The following is an 18,139-nucleotide window of genomic DNA, read 5'->3' as shown; positions in this document are numbered from 1 at the left end:
TCATATAAATAAAATGTTTTAAAGGGTACAAAACGTTTTTGGTATTGTTTTTATCGTTCTAAAAAATACATAATAGTATATAAACGTTTTAATTTATTTGAGTCCAATACAATTCATATATATTTACTTTATATTATTATTTTTACACTCGAACAACTAAACACGGTGCATTAAACGTTTGTTTTCCTGCACTTTATAATTTACTTTATACATTATATTTTACATTCATTCCAACCTTTTTCATTCAAGTTTTTTTTTAAATATGGTACATTAAGTTTATTTTAAACTACAATACAAACACTACAGCTATGGTATCAGTAAATGCTCACCGATAGATCATCATAGTTAAACTAAAACAAGTGTTGAAAAATTAAGTCGACGCAACTAATTTTCTTACGTTTTAATTCAATTTTATCCATCGTTTTACCGTTTAAATGCAACGTCATATCAAGACACTAGGCGGCGCCATTTCGTTTCATCATCGGCCTCAACAGTTGAGTGTCACGTGTTCCTGAGGGCATAAGGATATCATTACCAACAGGAAGCTGCAAATAAAAAAAGGTATTCGATTATTAAAGACGACCTTTAAAGTGATTTATCACTCTTTATTTCGTTTCTTTATCGACAAGTTTGGTTTTGATGTTTTGTTAACGACATCCATATGATGTCAACTGTTTTCAACTGAAAATTAAAGAAGAAAGAAAAAAGAAAGTAGAGAAATTTGATGTAGTTTGTTCAGCCCACAAGTGTGTGAATGTGCCCTTCAAAATAAAAGCTTTACCACTTGAGCAGGAAACTGATGGCAGATGTTCATTTTTATTTATCTGGGAAAATAATAAAAAGGGGAGGATTTGGAAACAGTCCAGAAATAGAAAAATATAGATGAACAGTTGCTCTCCTTCACTCCCCTTCTCTCCGAACTTCTTTGGATGGACAGATAATATGAACTTTTTTTTTTAATAGATATCTGCTACACAATCAAATCATTCATGATGTCCTTTCATTTGTTGATTCAATCACGCCCCCCCGCCCCCCCGCCCCCCCCAAATTGAATCTTCCTCCCCCCTCTCTCCCCCCCGAAAAAACCCCCAGTCTCTCTCTGGTGAAGTCGGTCACAGTAGCGCCCCCTCGTGGTGTGTCTGAGCAGCTCATGAGAGGAGGAAGTTCATGTAGCTTCGGCGTGCCGTCTACTGCCCGTTCGTCACCAGGTCCCGCTTGGCCGGCGGCACCAGGTGCAAGGGCAGGTCGGCGGGCAGCTCGTGGCCCTCCAGTTTGACCTTGATGAGATGGTTGGCCAGAGCGAACTCCTCCTCGTCCAGGTAGCCGTCTTTATCCACGTCGGCCAGCTTCCAGATCTTGCCCAGCACGGTGTTGGGGAGCTTGGACTTCACCATCTCCTTCTTGGCCGACGCCCCCGATACTTTACCGTCGATGGGCGACAGCGTGTAGAAGATCTCGCTGTAGGTGGGCAGGTCCCGCGCCACGATCCACTCCAGCTCGTCGATGCCCTCGCTCGCCCCCTCGCCGTAGCCGTGGCCGAAGGGTCCGCTCATGGTGCCGTCGAAGGCGCCGCCCTTCACGCTCTGGCTCGGCATGGACGCCTCCTCCTGCCGCACCAGCGCCATGAGCCGGGCGATGTCGTTGGCCAGCATGTCCTCCACCGCCTCCAGCAGCTTGGGCTTCAGCACCGCGAACTTGGTGAAGTCCTGACCGTTGAGCAGCTCCTGGAAGGGGAAAAAAAACAGGAATCGGCGATGGAAATAGATCAGTCTCTTTCGGGCCGCTTCCAAACGGGAGTCGCGCACACAAGGAGCAGGATTTCCTGGCGAACCAGGAAAAATAAATCTCGCCGTCGTCCGGGCCCATCCTGACGGGAAGAACGAGGGCGAGAATGTGAAGGGTGGAAAAGGTCGGAAGGTCATTCTACTCTTCGACAACTCCTACGTCTCGCTCCGGGAACTTCCCCAGACGCCCCTAGTGGAGCTCACCTGCATTTTGGCCAGCTTGGGGAAGTCTCCGGGGGAGATCTGGTGCTCCTTCTCGATCCTCAGGTAGATCTCCCCGAGGTTGGCGATCAGCTCCTTCTTCTTGGACTCCTTTCCAAACACGGATGGCATCTCTTTTTTCAGGGAGCTGATGATGTAGGCCTGCACCTGCCGGACAGAACTCTAGCGTTAGTCGCTTCGCACACTAGTCACTGTGCGACCGACACCTCTGTCGGCCATCTTGCTTTTCACTTGACCCTCGTGTTGTCTCAGGGTCAAGGTGACCCAGAAGCCCGAAAACAAATGTGTTTGTTTTATCAATTGTGGGTTACCTTAAGGGTTAAAATTCCTTTTGTTTAGCATTGAGATATATTTTCTAAATTATTGAACTATAAATAAAATAACAAATTTCTATACGAAAGATTAAATTATTATTATTTTATTAATGAACCATTTCAAAAGTATTTTTTCGACACAGAGTTTGGTATTCTTATTTCAAATAATTTTTAAAATACATTTTCTAAATGATACATTTTAATTCGACCCTTAAAGCCAGCATAAAAAAATGTAATGTAATGAAATGGCCACCAGAGAGTCGGCCATGTTGAATTGATTTGCCAGTGTTTTTAATTTAATTATTCGATAAAAACAAATCTTTTAATATTTAAATCATTGAATTTAATTGTTAAAAATATTCTAATGGCACCGATGTACTTTCATAGTTTTCTGAACTAAAGATGGCCGACTAATGGGTAACAGTGTTTCAAAAGGGTTGAACTGCTGACCTTGGCGAGGCGAGCGCGCTTGATGAGGTCGTTGAGTTTTCGCAAGGCGGCGTTACGAGGCAACGACTGGATGTCGGCGAAGAGATCCTGCTCCTCCGCCTCGAACAATTTCCTGTTGTCCGGGACCAGCAGCGGTTGAGCCCAGAAGGATCCGATGTAGACCCGGACCACCTGGAGAGAGAGAAGGTTTGGAAGATACGATGAAACTTCTTTTGCGTTACAACTCGTTCAGTCTGGTTAACGCCAGGTTTCTGCCTGAATGAAGTTTTTTTTACAGCGGGTGTTGCTTGGGTCAAAGGTATGTCAGGCCATGCAAAAGAATTGAAGGCTTCGATTGAGTATATTCGACTGAAGATTGAACACATTCGTTTCTGGCTCCCCCTACTGCTGGAACAGTGTCATTGCAACAGTTTAAACCGTTGTGAAGCATCTCCTGCTCCCATGTGCATTCGGCTTCAGGAAATGGTGGGAAAAAAAGACTCTTGGGTTGGTTTTCTCTTACTGAAAACTTCAAAAAGTACTTTGAAGCCATATTGACAATAAATGCAATCGCCATCTTTGACCCACTGCCATAAGCAGTTTGGCGGTCATGTGACTAGCAACCATGCCTTCTTGTCCGTCCAGACAAAATTATTTCATGTTGAGCACATTTTAAATAATAATAAGAGTTCTAAAGAACGAGTCATTTCGATCTATAATGTAAAATAGAAAAGATCCTAATGTTACACCGTTCACTGCCAAGTGTGTGCAACAGTGTTTTTTTTTTTTATTTGTGTTTTCAAAAATATATTTGAATTATACTAATATTTGTCATTGGACTTTCTAAAACATTTAGTAATTTTCTATTAACTACAATATATTTTTATTGTTAAAGTAAGCTTCGCACTCGACCGTCTGTAATATAGTATTTGGTTGTGGTGGTGTTTTTTTCTACAGCACCCTTGTCTTAATAAAAGGGTCTTGCTGTTGCCTACTCTGCCCCCCCCCCCCCCATTCCTACTCTGGCATTGTAATGTCACAGGAGTCTAAAACTGCGACGCCCATCAATGGATAACCGGCGGAACAATATTTCAAGCTCAAATGACTAGTCGTTGATTAACCTCATCACAAGAAAAGAAAAGTGGACTTTCAAGGTGTCAATTAATAATTTTCTACAAGAGCCAAAGGTTCCTGCTCGGTTTATGAATACAGCCTTGGATCAAACATTAACTCGACAAATGCAGCTCACATGACATTTATTCGTCTATTAGAAAGTAGAATTCCAGCCTCTTCCGAGTCAGAAATCATGTTCCAAGATCACGAGACTAAATGTTTGGTTTTTGGAACTTTACCTCGGGCGTGTTGATGATTTTGCCCAAAGACCACATGAGAGCGCCGTAGACCCTCATCAGCTGCTGAGTGCTGATCTGGTCGGCCTTGTTCAGGACCACGCGCATCTTGTCCTCGTGGTTCTTCAGGGCCCGGATCACCTCGGAGAACTCGTCGGAAATGTCCAGTTTGTGGGCGTCGAACAGGAGGATGATGCGGTCCACGCGCTCGGCGAACCACTCCAGCACCGCCGCGAAGTCGTAGCCTGCGGATCAAAGATTTCTGCTTGAGAACCGCCGACAAAATGGCGAACATTTTTGTTTGTTATAAATCCTGGTTTTACAGCACATGTGTCAAACTTAAAAGGCGTGGGATCCAGATATCAAACTCTCTTTACGTGGCCCGCAGGATCGTAGATTATTTTCATTTTGATAACGTGACCCAATGAAACCAGTGTTTAAGATAAGATAAGGAGAATAGATTATGCAAGTCAACCATTAAACAGATTAAAACTAATGTTGAAGGAGAGAAATTGTATAGTTTTTTCGTGAAGAACCGCTAAAAAGATGTTGAGCCCTTGTGTGAAAGTTTGAAAACCCTTTTCAGGATCAACAGCTAAATAAAGGTGAACAACCACTTAACATGTGTACGTTGTTCAACAACATAAATGGAAAATTAAAACTTAATTATTAGTAAAACAAAGATAAAATAAACATATTTCCGGGAACACATGTATGAAAATGAAAACATTCCATTATATTGGTAAATATTGTGGTAATATAAAACAATTTGCATTAAAAAAAAAGGGTTTTTTATTTTTTATTTGTTTTTTTATTAAATCAAGTTCAAGATTTTATTTGTCAAACTATATACTATACACTATTTACTATACTATATTCATGACATACAGCGCAGATGAAATTTCAGTCCCACGGTGAAAAACAGGCAGTAAAGAAAATGAGTTCTATAGGTAGAAAGAACATTAAATAAAACAGTCAACAAGACATAAAATAAACAATCAACTAAACTTATATTAAACAGGTTAAACAATAATGATTTTATATTAATGTCAGTGTAAAATCATAACCCCAAAAAGTTTAAGGTTACAAACCATTACCTCATTATAAAATAAAGCAGTTTGACACCAACACTTATTTGTGGTATAGTTGACAAATAAAGTAAATTTGGAAATTGTAAAGCAACAACAACTTCTCGAAACTACTGACAAAACAAAGGGGGAAGCTCAAACGAAACAAAAGAATTCTATGTCAGGGGGAAACTTCAGGAGGAAGATGAGTTGTGCTTTTATGAATGTGCATGTGACTCATCTGGTCGGAGAAGAATGCAGTCGGAAGAAAAAAAAAGAAACTTTACAATCATCTACAGATCTGCCACGCTCACATTCCGGCAGGCCTGACATGTCACTGAGCTCGCTCTCTAAAAAGTGGGCGTGAAAAAGAAGGCAGAGTGATGAGTGGAAAAAAAAAAAAAAGGCCCGGGGAAGAGTAAACATGTGAAAAGGCGATGTCAAAACGAAGTGAAAGTAAAAGAAGCGACTGCACCCACAATTACGATATCCGGGGTTTTTTCTGAAGGGGATGTACGGAGAATATTTTAAGCCAGATTTCTCGGTAAGAGACCTTTGAGTCGATTGAAGTGTCAGAAAGCAGCTGCTTGAGTTCACTTATAGCCCGACAACTGCTATGACGCCTCCATACATGCAAACATGCACAGACATGCTGTCACTCACAGCCGGCAACAAAGACCATCTTGGGAATTAAATATATCAAATATTTTACCTACATGTTCAAGATGATAATTATCTTTCCAATAAATGAACGGTTTATTCGCTGAAAGATGGTTGTAAGATGTAGACCAAGAGGCCAAAACCTTTCAGCAGTCAAAAATAAATAAATAATTTAAACAGGAAGTCTGATTAGGATATTGTATTTTCATTCTGGAAGGATTGATCTACAGTAAGTAAGTAAGTAATAGATGTAACTTATTTGTAAAGAGCCTTTTTTTAGACCAGAGCCAAAGCTCGGGTGTAAGTCTGGATCAGATCATTGATCTAAGAAGGAGCATGACCATGAATGAATGAATGAATGAATGAATGAATGAAACGAAACTGACAGCCAATGCAGTTTTAAGGATCGGGAAAATGTAAGTTCTTCTACTAGAGCGGGTCAGAATCGTCGCTGCAGAGTTCTGAATCAACTGCAGGCGAGACAGATCCTTCTTGTTTAGACACCAAAATAATTTGTTACAATAGTCTGAACAAGAAGACACAAACACATGGATTATAAGCTCCAGATCGTGTTGTGACATCATTTTCCTACGTTTAGAGCTTTTCTCAGTTGAAGGAAACAGTTTTTGGTCAGTTTTATTCGCAGTGTTGAACTAGAGACATGTCTTTGTCGAATACAACACCCAGGTTTCTCAGGCTCAGTTTGACAGACTGACCTAAGTCACCCAAGTACTGACTCAACCCTCGTTCTACAGTATTTAAGTTAGCCATGCGTTTCTCTACCTCAAACAATCCCTTCATATTCATTTTATTCAACGTCACTTTTACCCTTATCGGAAGTCTCTGTATAATTTTTGACGCCAATAATCCATGTTCCATATCTTAAGACCTGACCTTCTAGGTCACCGTATCAACAAGAATACGAAAACATTTGATTTTGAGTGAATAAATAACATAAACGTGACGTAGAAGGTTCTTATGCAGCCAGCAGGTCGATGAGCTCGTCACCGTCACCAACATGTTCAGACAAAGTTTGAAGAAAATATTTACCAACCGTTTATTCAGGACTTGTTTGGTGACGGATCTATGAACGTAATGAACATCCCAATGATTCAATCTAATCGTTGTTTATATACTATTATATTAGGGAAAATCACCAGCATTTACATTTAAACATATAATCATAATAAATGTATCATCAAAGTGTCTTTTTTTTTTTTTCACCGGAAAAGACAATCTGCTGATTTTTTTTTTTCCTTTTCATTCAACCAAGTGCTGAGAGCATTTTACTGCTGACACTACAAAAAAAAGTTGTGTAATAAAAGCATAATGCAATTGTGATTGTAAGTGTTTCACATGAGTCACTTACAGGATGTGAGAAGCTCTGCATTTCAAATGGCAAACCTCTATTTTACGTTTATCGTTCGTATATATATTGCGAGGCTGTTGTGGTGAAATTAAATCAGGGATTTACTGCTTCCATTTCAATAGATACTTTGATGAAAACTTTATTGTTAATGTTGTATTTGTGTCAGTACCACATCATTTCACACAGGACATATGGAATAGAGGAAGATGGTGACAAAGCGGATGACATGGGCCTCTACTGGTTTGAGAGAAAGAGATATCAAGTAAGAATGAGACGACCATTCGTTTTAGTTCTTTCTTTCAGGTCAATAAACAACAACAACTTTTTTATAATTAACTACACTATTCAAAGGAATAACTTCATTAAAAAGAAAATCTTACAAAAAATAAAAAATAAATAGTTCAAATAAGAAATTTAAGCTTTTAAAAAAGGTAGTTTCATAAACGATTATTACACTAAATTAACTATATCCGTTAAGTAATCCTGTTTGAATCGCTGCAGCTCAGACGACAACTTAATGTCTTTATAGTGTTTAAGTCAGTGGTTCCCAAATATGGGTGTGAGAAGAAAAATCCTTTCATATCATTTCTGTTCTATTGATTTGTATCATCAGGAAGGTTTTAAGATTTGGTTTTATTATGCAAAAAAAGCACTGGATGAAACTAATTTTCTTTAAAAATAAAATGCCTGTAAACTAGTGAAAGAAAAAAGAGTAAAACAAGAACTCTTGGGGATGATCTTGTTGTAAAACGGACCAGAGCTTTTTTGCTTATTCAACTTTATGGTGAGATTTATTTTTCATGTACTTAAGGAAAGTTTTTGGAGGTATTTTTCCCTTTTTCATTTAAAGGTCGGTCCATGAATATAATATGTTGACATGAAACTGGTCCCAAGAAAAGGTTGGAAACCATCAAATTTCAGGAGAAAAAAAAATCCTGTTTGGCAACAAAGCCGACCTATAAACTAAACTAAAATCAAGAGTGCACCGAGCAGCAACAACTTCGATAAACAATCACCCGCTGGGATCCCGAGCCGCGACATCTGACACTCGGCGGTGATGGCGGCGATGAACGGGGCCAAGTAAAACAAAAGCTGTCCTCGTTCCCGACCCGATGTGTGTGCTGATGACTTTTGTCTTCATCTACACACCTTACGCACGCCTGTCACGCCTCAGCTGCTCTATCAAAACAGAACATGTTTAAATATGACACAACTATAACGCACCGCGTCTGTGTTTATGCAGAAGCAGACCTGCCGATAAGTCGGGGTCTGGTGAACGTATGGAAACCTTCACTCTTACGTTTCCTCCCTTCTGGAAAATTACAGGTACAAGATGCTATCTTGACGTGAAGTATGACAACGTTATCTTCAAGATAAGTGTACGATAGAGAAAGAAGAATTTAAAAAATGAGGCGAACAGCTGCAACGACGGAGCATCGTCTCGGATCATGAACGTCGGTTCAAGAGGGATCAGGATCAACTACAGGTTCTAGTGTTGATGATAATAACTGCTGCGAATGTCAAGACAAAGGTCAGGGCGGCATCTCCTGAGTGACGGTAAATAGTTCAGATGAATTCATTTATTTGTCACCGGTGTGTATCTGGTGATACAATACGTATCACGATGCAGTGACAAGGATATGATATATTGTGATACTGTAGTAACACGGATATATGTGTAGTATTGTCGAGTACTTGACAGACCACATGACTCTTGACGAAGTCGTAACTGCTTTCATTTGTTTTCAAACCAAAATATGTCCAAAATAAATCAGCTTTAAAGGCTACTGGAGTCGACTGTATCCTCTCGTCCCCAGCCGTTGCCAGGATCTCAAAGTATTTTAGTATTTAATGGAACCACAAAAATGAACTACCATCTTGATACTTGCATGTTAATTGGACAAAAAAATGTGCCGGTGTGCGGTTGAATATCGATACATTATTGTGAAAAAGGCAATATTTATTTTTTCTGAACCCAAGAATGATCTGCTCCACGTATTACGATGGCAATTTCTGGGATAGAATTTAAATCAGATGTTGTTAGCAGAACAAAATGTATGTTTACCTATCTGTCTTTTACAAGAAGTACATGTCTGATTACAGTACTGTCTTCTCATTCTTTGATGCTCTATCCGGCCTAAATATCTCTGTGTGGTTTGCTCCCATCAAATCATTCAGTTTTACCATTAGGTAAGGTAAGGTAAAACTTTATTGATCCCTCAGGAGGTCTCCTTCGGGAAGTCTCTGTGTACTTACACGCACTACTGATCTTTTATCTAGCTTATTGTAAAACAAGTCACGATTTAAATGTATGTACCCTGATTTTGAGCAAACTCGATTTGGCCCCGGGGTCCTTGAGTTTAAAACATGTGATCAACACTGTTCTAACGATTAAACAAATGTTCATTGTACGCTCTCGTGTCTAACGGCAAATATTTGTAGTACGGTTGTTGATATTCTTGTTTGTATGTAAATATCAAGTTGAGGTTGAAATACCAAAAAATATGCATTATTTTTCACTTTCATATGCTAAAGGTTAATTAATATTAATGTAAAAGAATATTCATAAAATGAAGAGGCGTAATTCTTCCTGGTTCCAAAACCCAAATGAAATAGGATATTGAATTTAAAAGGATAAGAATTAAATTAAATTCATTAGATTAGAAATAATATAGAATACACAAAAGCATTGTTTTAATTAACCATTAACCTCTGTATAAAAAGAAAATATTTTGAAAATATTCCATTTTTGAATTACTGTAAATTATACATATACATACATATAATATATAAATATATATATATATATATATATAGAACTCGGCCTTTCAATATAAACATGAAGGAATTCAATTACTCAATAAAAACGAATCTAATGCTTAAAGGTCAACATTTAAATATAAAATAAAAAATGTCAACATCTAAAATGTTAAATTCAACCATTCAATATTCTGTTATCAATCACTGATGTACTTTTAATACCAGGACGAGATGAACTCTACACTTTTGCCTGAAAGAGGCACCGGGGAAAGGGACCTCCAAGATGCATTTTAAAATTCCCAAAACTCAAAATTATAACACAAACAGCGAAATAGTTTTTGTGCAGTCAGTCCCTTTTTCACACATTCACTGCCTTAAATTTGAAGATTGTTGCACAAGATCGACCAAGTCACACACCCAGACCTCCACGTGTCTACTCGGGTCGTCAGATGGAATTAATCATCACTTGAACAGGGTTTCAAAACTTGCTACGTCATTCTCGGCAGATGGCGGGACACTGAACTCAATAAAAAACAGATTGGGGGCTTGTGAGGTTGTGGACGGGCGTGGAACAAGTCTTGGGAAACTCTGCAATGTTTGACATTTCGTTCGACTTCCTTTCCCTTGAGAACACAAAAAACACTGGTGTGTGTGTGTGTGTGTGTGTGTGTGTGTGTGTGTGTGTGTGTGCGCGCTTCCTCTCGGGGGGGGGGGGGGGGGGTAAATCCAGGTACAAAAAGCAGAAGTAGTGCTCCGTCACGTTTTCATTTTCTTCTTCAATTTTAAGTAAAACTTGCGGGTGTTGCAAATTCAGAGTGACCTTTGGGTTATTAAAGTGATGGTGAGAGGAAAGAAAAAAAAAACTTGCCGGTAGCTTTTTAACAGAGTCACCGGCAGGATCTTAAAAGATACAGCCGGAGGAGGGTTAAAGAGATGGCGGCACGTGACGCTACGTCAGTCCGATTTGCATGACGGGCCCGAGGCTTCCGACAGGCAAACATGAGTTTGAGCGAGAAGTTGAATATGGTTGGGACTTTGAGAGAAAACAAACAAAACCAATCGTGCACCAGAGGAAAATAAAGAAACAGATGTCGCGGCAGACTGTTAAATGTTTCAATCTTCACAGATGACTTCATAAAAAAGCTGCCAAGTGTGTTAGTCCGTGTCGGACTTTTAGGGTGCGGCTCAGTGTGGTCAGAAGAGAGCATGTTTTTAGTACCGACCTCTGCTGATCCTCTGTTTCTCTCCTGAAAGGATTCCGGGAGTATCGATGATGCTGATGCTCTCCAGGACGGGGTTCGGCATCTGGGCGCACATGAACCTGGTGGGGAAACAAGAGACATGACGATGAGGATGAGGGTGTGGATTTAGGTTAAATGACAAAACCAGTCGGGGGACATCTTGTACATACAAAGTCCTTGAAACATAAGATGAAGGACAGAAACTTTGTCATTTAATTTGAATTGCAAATACGTGTCTTTGTCTGGATACACATTGTAGAAAAGCTGTAGAAGTGAACATCAGTGAATTTTAAGTGCCTTGAGACCCTGGTCTGTGAAGGGCACTTTACAAAAAACGAACCTACTCACTTATTTTCATTGACCGCGTATCAGCAGAAGTGAAACAACTCGTGGCTTATTTTTCGGGTAAACAAAACAAGCGCGTTCACTAATGTCACATTGAAGAAAACCTTTCAGATAGTATTGGGTAATACAATGGTAATTATCAAAAGTATTATCGGTCCATGCCTTATGGGCTGATAATGGCACCACTGTGATAAAGTAAGTAAAAGTTAACTCAACTCGTAAAACTAATTCGACACCAACTAAAATCAAATAATTGATTTAGGACAAGGAACAAGGACATGCATTAAAGGCCTAATCCGTAGGTTTTAAAATAGTGTTTAGAGCTCCCACTAGTGTTGGAATGGAGTACAGATTCTAATGTTGTAAAGTCTTTCGTTCTGTGCATATACATTTGTCCACAAAATAAGATAAAATGCTCTTGTAGATTTGGTTTCTTGTTTTATCTCCTAGCAAATTGAAACATGTCTGTCAGTACTTCACATGAAAATATGTCCATGACTCACTGTTCGTAGTTTCGTGGTCACGTGGATACTCTCGGGCAGGTCGCCCAGGCAGAGTCACGTGGAAAACCTCATTGTTAAAATACCCGCTAAAGAGTTCAACTACATGAGTCATGAGAGTTCAAAATCAAACCATCATTACGCAACGAAAAATATGAACAGGATTATTAATTCAGCGTTCCTCATTGAACTACAGTATATCTGAGGAAACTCACGGCGGATTCGTCAGAAGTCCTTTTCTGACCTTGCAAACACACACACACACAGCCGTACACAACACATATAGTTAGTCAGTGAACCAATATTTACACGACAATGGCAGCGACAACTAAGCCTCCTATGATAGAGATTACCAAAGTAAATTACAGACATTTTTTCTCACGTAATAACAAGTTAATTTCTACTTCTAATTCATTCATTCATTCATTCATTCTAGAGTTTATGAACATGTTGTCAAAACAAACAAAGAAAAATTCCTTCCCCCAACGGTTTGTTTAACAATGAAATCATAGTCAACTTTCCATCCACTCGGTCCATATTTCCCGGCAAGACGGGAGAGTTCGAAGGAAACGGTGAAACAATACAGAATGATTTATTAACCGTGGTCTCGACTCGCTCCCGCAACACAATGGCCTCTTATTAACGTCGACGTCGGGTGGAAGACGACACGCAACGTCGCGTGTGGGACGAGTGAGTTTAACATATAACAACACAACACAGAGTCAGGGATTGTTAAGATGACCAGAAACACTGAGAACTCATTCCTGCCCCCCCGAGTCAGAACCAATACTCACAACATGGGCTTAGAGGCAGCGAGTCATAAGACTGGGGGGGCTAGGGGGGGCGGCTTGCTTTTACATTCCTAGCCCAACCACACTGGAAACTGAACCGGAGGAGCCGCATCACATGTAGGGTGAAAAGTGGAAAAAAAATCTGACAGGCTAGTGAAAGACAACAGAGAAGCGTCGGTGTCTGAAGTTACATTTTCAAAAACACTGGCTGCAGAGATAAGAAACACGCAGGAGTTTTCCATCCCTCCTCTGGCACGGAGCGCTGGAATTTTGGCTCAGGGTTTTCCAATAAACTCCCTCGTCCCACATTTTCCACAGAGAGCTTGAAGGGGGAAAAAAAAGGATGATGTTGGATTCCAGGAAAACAATATGACACCACCAAGAGATGATTCGTGTCCAGGATCAACTCAGGAAGGTGAAATCATCCTTGAGTTTTTCACTCGGGTCCTGTGACTGGAAGAGGCCTGTCCTAGCGCTTGACCTCCGACCTCAAGTCACATTGTTATCTCGACATCCAGCGGAGGAAACTGCCGCGAATGTTGAATGGAGTTATTAGTTAGAGTTTTGCTTAACGTTTTTGGGTCAACACGAAAGTGTCTACATCAGCACAAATGTGTTTTATGTCAACAGTTCTTGTGTATGTGGGAGATTTCAACTCAGTTCCTGGATTAAAAAAAGGACAGCAGCGGGACAGGACAGCGTCGGTCAGGATGGGCCGGGTGCGGAACTAGATTCCGCTGAGTCAGATTTCACCGAGCGATGGCTCACGGCGGGGACACGAAGCACACTGGGGCCCCTGACTGGTGTTTCTGCTCAAGAGGAAAAAAAAAAAGCCCTTATTTGGAGGGAGAACGATTCAGTGACTGGTTGGAATAAATGTCGGTCTAACCGGCTTCTGTCGAGTTTGCAAGTTCGGAGATAAAAAACTCTCACAAATAACTGTTTACGCCGAGAGCGGGTCTGATACGAGACGGGTAGTTAGAGACTTATACGCAGGTCTGCGGGCTGGGATTGAAGCGACGCCCAAATGACTGATTACAAATCAGAGTTCTGGATCATTTTCCGCTCTGCAAAAACGAAAGATAAAACAAAACGCAATTTGTGTTTGCAACGGGCAAAACATGGCAGATGATAAGTGAGTTAGATTCATCGAAGTGGTTTCTCATCATTGGCTGGGACCCCCGATATATTAACTATGTTTTTGAAAGACCTTTAGTGGAATGAAGAAGTAAAATGAAACAAGAAAATAAGATTGATGGTCTAACTTATGTGTACGTTTCTTTCATTTCAAACCAACTTTTGTCATCAGGTAAAGTAGTGGTGTAAGAAATAAATCTATATACCTATATTCAACAACACTACGTCAATTAATATTAAATCATATTTTATTTTTATCATAGTTATTTATGGTTTATATAACAATACAATAACATGTAAATATTCAAGGATTTCGTTTTTTGTGTCGCAATAAAACTTGTATCCAGTAGATGGCAGCAGTCATTGTGTCCTCCGCAGCTAAAGGAACAATGAAGTCCAGCCAGTCCCGGTGATGACTGAGGACAAGGGGATACCGTCAACTCGAGCCGTTTTTAAAGCTGACGTTTGGACATATTTTGGTTTCAAAACAAATGAAAGCATTTACGACTTTGTCAAGTCAAATACTCGACAAAATTATAAATATATCCTTGTTCCTACTGTATCGCAATATATTACAATATCATTGCCCCAGTATCATTATACACGTTGTATCGTCTGTTTCTTGCTAATACACTTCACTATAAAGTAATATCAAAGTTCAAGATTAGAGATGTGTAAATATATTTTAGGGAGAAAATGGGAATTAGCCATGTGTAGCAATGGAAGATTCTTAAAAACTTTTACTTATACAGTATATTGTAAAAACTCAATGGACTCTTTAACACAAACCAACAAACACAATGGTCACATACTTGCAAGCAGTAAATAACGAGCAAAATTAAATAGTTATTGTGCCATTTAGAAAAAAGTATTGTGTGCTCGCTGCTTATTTATCCTTCTCAATTCACTTCACCGACCGCCTCTCAGGAAGTACTACGGACATCCAGGAAAAGAACAATCCTTTATATCTTGTGATAAAATGGGACTAAATCCAACAGTTTGTCGAACGATGCACGGCGCACAATGGTCTTTGTCGACTCACAATCTTATCCCATTTCCTCCAAATGCTGCTCAGAGCTCTATAAAGGTGACAGGTGGGTTATCCGGATCAGAACCAGGGCGCTCCTTTTACAGGAATAGAACATTCATCAGAATTAAAACGAAGCCATTGGGTAAAGGGAAATACATTGTGGAAGCGTTTAGATGAATATTATATGAAGGAAGACGGGCTGGATTGGGCCCAAATGAATCCAAATTTAAAATATATATTAGAAAGATGTTTAAAGGACAGTGAGGGAGAGAAGACTAGAAACTATTTAAAAGTTTCTAAGGCATTAACCACTATGTTTTGAAGAATATTGTTCATCAGTAGAGAGTCTTGGATTAATACCAAGAATTGCACAAAAAGAAAAAAAGAAGCGATTGTCCAGTCTGAAGGTTTTTGTTTAAGATTATAGTAATTACGTTTAGAAAAAAGGTCTTAGAAAGACTTCTTGATACATCTGGCTCAGCCTTAGACAAATATTAAAAAAAAAAAATGATACTACATAAAAGTGAGGGTAACATTTGCGCAGATAAACAACATCTGGTTTGTAAATTTTGTTGCTTTTTGAAGTTTATATGTGGAAGTAAACGTGGAGAAATGCTTTCACTTGTCATACAGGAAGTGACACGGACAGTTGTGCAATGACTTCAAAAGTCCCGGGAGAATAAAAGGAACAAAAAATGTAGAGTGGAGGCGGATTTTGTTTTCTTTGTGTATCCTAATTTTGGTTAAATAAAAGAAACGTCATAAGCTGGTGGAGGACACGCCCGGTATAGTCATGTGGAGAGATTTCAAAGCAACTCATTCACAAGTTCCAACGGAAGATTACACAGCGATTAAAAGTCGAGCGAAAATGAATGACACGTCGCCTGGAAGGATGACGAACGCTGACTAGGCGATCGCCACACAGTCTTGCTACTACTATGTTATAATATACGAGATAGACGCAGACCTTCAACCTCATTTAAAGATTGCACAAAGGACCTGAGGGAGGGAGGGAGGTTGCCTGGCGCTCACGATGCGTCAACACTTTTGTACGGTCGGGAAGGTGCAGAAGTTCTGACCTTGCGGTCGGACCAAGGTCCGTGTTTGGTTGCCTGGTAACGCACAACGTCTCCAAAGGAAGTCGACGAGTTGAAGTACCTGTCGGCCTTTTGGCTTTCATGTACAAAGAATGGATCTCCCACCCGTTTGTTGACGCTGAAAACCCGCATTCCCGCAGGATGATGACAGACATACTCGGGTCTGACACATCCGATGAGTTTGTTCCACTGCATGCGAGGGATTTAAATAACACGTGTCGTGACATGTGTTATTTCAGTGATGAGCAGGTATGTTGTGACAGTTGTGCTCAACACACCTATGTTGGCGACAGAATCAAATCAACTTGGCTTTCCAGAGAAATTAGGTAAAACTACGGCTAGTATTGATGGAAGAAGGTTCATGGTAAAGTGTAGCCCGGGGGCCAGACACAGCTATTTGAGTTATGTGGCCCTTTAGAGTAGAACAGATCTGAGTGGAAAGTGCTTGACAACTAACCTTTCTTTTTATTAATGCATGAACTCAAGTTACAACTTTCTTGAGTAAGGACAATTTCTTTGTCCTTTTTGTGAATATTTCTTGTCCCTTAAATAGTTTTGGCGAAGATCCTATTTTCAAAAAGTTATTATATAGATTTTACAAATATGAATGGGCATATTTAAGTGAATTTATGTTGATAATATTTCATTATTTTTTGGCTTTATCATTATCGTATTACGGTGGCCTGGAATTGAAAAAGAAAATGTACTTATTCTGAAACCAAATTACAATTTCCTTGAACTATAAATAGGTTAAAATAGTTTTTAGAAGCGTTTCAAGAGTTTGTAAATGTGTTTTAAGAGTCTTTATATGTGTTTCAATAGTTTTCAGATGTGTTTCAAGAGTCTTTATACGTGTTTCAAGAGTCTTTAGATGTGTTTCAAGAGTTTTTAGATGCGTTTCAAGAGTTTTTAGATGCGTTTCAAGAGTTTTTAGATACGTTTCAAGAGTCTTTAGATGCGTTTCAAGAGTTTTTAGATGTGTTTCAAGAGTCTTTAGATGTGTTTCAAGAGTTTTTAGATGCGTTTCAAGAGTTTTTAGATGCGTTTCAAGTGTCTTTAGATGCGTTTCAAGAGTTTGTAAACGTGTATCAAGAGTTTGTTAATGTGTTCCATGGGATTCTAAATGTGTTTCAAGAGTTTGTAAATGTTTTTTAAGAGTTTGAAAAACGTGTATCAAGAGTTTGTAAATGTGTTCTAAGAGATTCTAAATGTGTTTAAAGAGGTTCTAAATGTGTTTTAAGAGTTTGAAAATGTGTTTCAAGAGTTTGTAGATCCATCTACATCTGATCTTGTTCCGGGTGTGGGTCAATAAATGACACTTAAAAAAGTAGTTTCATGAAAACTCGAGGAGACTCCAGAGTCCTCCAGGGTCTTGTTTTTTTTCAGTGACCTACCTGTTCAGAAAGGCGTTGCCGAAGGCGTTGAGTTTGCGGAAGGGCTTCTTGGGGTCCACCACCAGGGCATTACCCGGGATCACCCCTTCCTGGTCGCCGTGCATCACCGCGATGAACGAGTCGGTGGTGGGCTCGGGTCCAATCCGCATACCGGGGAAGTCCTTCTCCATGAGGTGGCGAATGAACGTGGTCTTGCCGGTGGAGTACTGGCCCACCAGCAGCACCATGGGCTTGTTGTCGAAGTCGGCATCTTCGAGGGCCGGGGAGTGGAAGTCGTGGAACCGATACGCGTCCTCCAGGGGGAACAGCTTGGTCCGGTACAACCGCCGCAGCCCGTCCGCCACGTTCTGGAACAGCTCCGGGTCTTTCTTCATGGTTTTCCTAAACATACTGTCGAGTTAAGTGAGACGACACGACCGTGTCAAAAAGTTCCCTGTGGCCGTCGGTTCTGGTGTCACACCGCTGGGGGAGGTAGCTGCTGCCCGCTAGAATGACTCTCCGGCTGGGGCGAGGTCTCGGAACTTTTTAGTCCCCACCCTCCTCTGGTTAGCTAGCCACACACACCGGGGAAGGACTCCCTTCACAGTTGACTCAAAACCTTACACCACCCACCGACTCAGACGGTTCATATATCGCTTCTATTAACTGTG

General features: G+C 40.1%; 1 protein-coding gene across 1 annotated transcript; it reads right to left on the bottom strand.

Moving 5' to 3' along the window:
- Positions 1 to 1,070: 1,070 nt before the first annotated feature.
- Positions 1,071 to 18,127, bottom strand: ehd1a (EH-domain containing 1a). The gene is made up of 6 exons (XM_087798518.1): positions 17,490 to 18,127; positions 11,178 to 11,275; positions 4,102 to 4,343; positions 2,771 to 2,941; positions 1,989 to 2,153; positions 1,071 to 1,724 (listed from the first exon to the last, which is right to left on the bottom strand). Exons 1-6 carry the CDS (start codon positions 17,876 to 17,878, stop codon positions 1,188 to 1,190), a joined length of 1,602 nt encoding a protein of 533 aa, XP_087654644.1. The 5' UTR covers positions 17,879 to 18,127; the 3' UTR covers positions 1,071 to 1,187.
- Between the last annotated feature and the right edge of the window lie 12 nt (positions 18,128 to 18,139).

Source organism: Callionymus lyra, chromosome 9, assembly GCF_982586985.1.
Source record: "Callionymus lyra chromosome 9, fCalLyr1.hap1.1, whole genome shotgun sequence".
Taxonomy (NCBI): domain Eukaryota; kingdom Metazoa; phylum Chordata; class Actinopteri; order Syngnathiformes; family Callionymidae; genus Callionymus; species Callionymus lyra.
This window is presented reverse-complemented; position numbering and strand designations above follow the sequence as displayed.